The sequence below is a fragment of the Trichechus manatus genome, unplaced genomic scaffold, assembly GCF_000243295.1.
Source record: "Trichechus manatus latirostris isolate Lorelei unplaced genomic scaffold, TriManLat1.0 scaffold00250, whole genome shotgun sequence".
Lineage (NCBI taxonomy): Eukaryota > Metazoa > Chordata > Mammalia > Sirenia > Trichechidae > Trichechus > Trichechus manatus.
The window spans coordinates 2802373-2803987 of record NW_004444186.1 but is presented as its reverse complement, the minus strand read 5'-3'; the positions used below and the strand labels follow the sequence as shown (position 1 = coordinate 2803987).

At 44.6% G+C, this 1615-nt stretch overlaps 1 protein-coding gene across 1 annotated transcript in view; it reads right to left on the bottom strand.

Annotated features, from left to right (window-relative positions):
* Positions 1-1615, bottom strand: part of LOC101342807 (uncharacterized) — a 48238-nt gene that overhangs the window by 4759 nt on the left and 41864 nt on the right. Inside the window, exon 5 of the mRNA XM_023724608.1 lies at positions 340-368. Coding sequence (XP_023580376.1) covers positions 340-368 — 29 coding nt within the window. The remainder of the gene's footprint in view (positions 1-339; positions 369-1615) is intronic.

The following is a 1615-nucleotide window of genomic DNA, read 5'->3' as shown; positions in this document are numbered from 1 at the left end:
TAGCCTACTAGACTGTGAGAGAATAAACTTCTGTTGTTGAAGCCATCCACTTGTGTTATTTCTGTTATAGCAGCACTAGATGACTAAGACAGAATTTGGTACCAGAAGTGGGGTGCTGCTCTAACAGATACTTAAAATGTGGAAGCAGTTGCCTTGAAGAGACTGTTGGTGGAATTATGGATGCCAGATAGTTCTGGTGAGGAGTGGCAGCAGCAGAAGACCAGCGAGAGATGGCCCTGGAGCTGACCCATGGAGCAAGAGAGCTGAGTGCCTTCTAGCTGAAGTTTACTGGCATAGTAGGGTGCCTCTAGTGGAACTACAGAGCTTTGGAACACTTGCCCCAGCAGGGCTGATGTGGGCAGTGAAGCCTGAGGGGCCAAGAGGCCAAAAACCAGGAAGCAGAAGCTGAAGAGACAAGGAACACAGGTAGCTGAGCTGCCTCAGTCTCAAAGGGTATGACCATGACCTCTGTGGTTTTAAAGGGTGGAGCCGTGGCCTCTGGTGTTTCTAAGGGTGGAGTCACCACTCAGATGGACTAGGAGAATGGTGCGCCTAAAGCTGAGGAAGCAGAGCTGTTGTCCCAGTGGGCCTGGAAGGTGGAGCTGAAGCCCAGGGCTGAGGGGACTCCACTCAGAATCCAGACAGTGTGGCCAATACCTAGAGTCTGGTGGGCAGGGCTGTTGTGTAAATGGTCTCAAGAGAACAGAGGATTATTTTCAAAGCCTTGAGGACCAATGTAATATGCTCTGCCGACTTGCTTGGTGCCTGTTACCCCTTCTTTCCCTCCAATTTCTTCCATTTGTAATGGAAATGTCTAGCTTGTGCCTGTTCCACCATTGTGCTTTGGAAGCAGACAACTTGTATTCTAGATTTCTCAGATGAGGAAGAATTTTTGGATTTTGGACTTGAAGTTGATTTAAGACTTTTGCTGTGATATGATGGGGTTGAATGTGTTTTACATGTGGCAAGGACATGAATTTTTAGGGGTCAAAGGGTGGAATGTCATGGATTGAATTGTGTCCCCAAAAAAATGTGTATCAATTTTGTTAGGCTATGATTCCCAGTATTGTGTGATTGTCCATCATTTTGTCATCTGATGTGACTTTCCTATGTATTGTAAATCCTATCTCTTTGATGTTGATGAGATGGGATTAGCGGCAGTTATGTTAATGAGGCAAGACTCAATCTACAAGATTGGATTGTGTCTTGAGCCAATCTCTTTTGAGATATAAAAGAGAAGAGTCAGCAGAGAGACAGGGAGATCTCATCAGGAGTTCATTTCTCTTTATGACTGAGTACTATTCCATTGTATGTATGTACTATATTTTGCGTATTCATTCATTTGTTGATGGACATTTAAGTTGTTTCCACCTTTGGCTGTTGTGAATAGTGCTGTAATGAACATTGGTGTGCATGTGTCTGTTTGCATCCTTGCTTTCAAGTCTCTTGGGTATATACTTAGGAGTGGAATTGCTGGGTCAATAAACTCTTTTTTTGCAAGGAAAATTTGTAGCTATTTAACCCTGCCAGAACTCCTTGGGCCACCCTTGGATAACTCTGATACACAACTCACTCTGGACTTCAAACAGCCAGGGGAAAGCAGAGGTGATCCCTG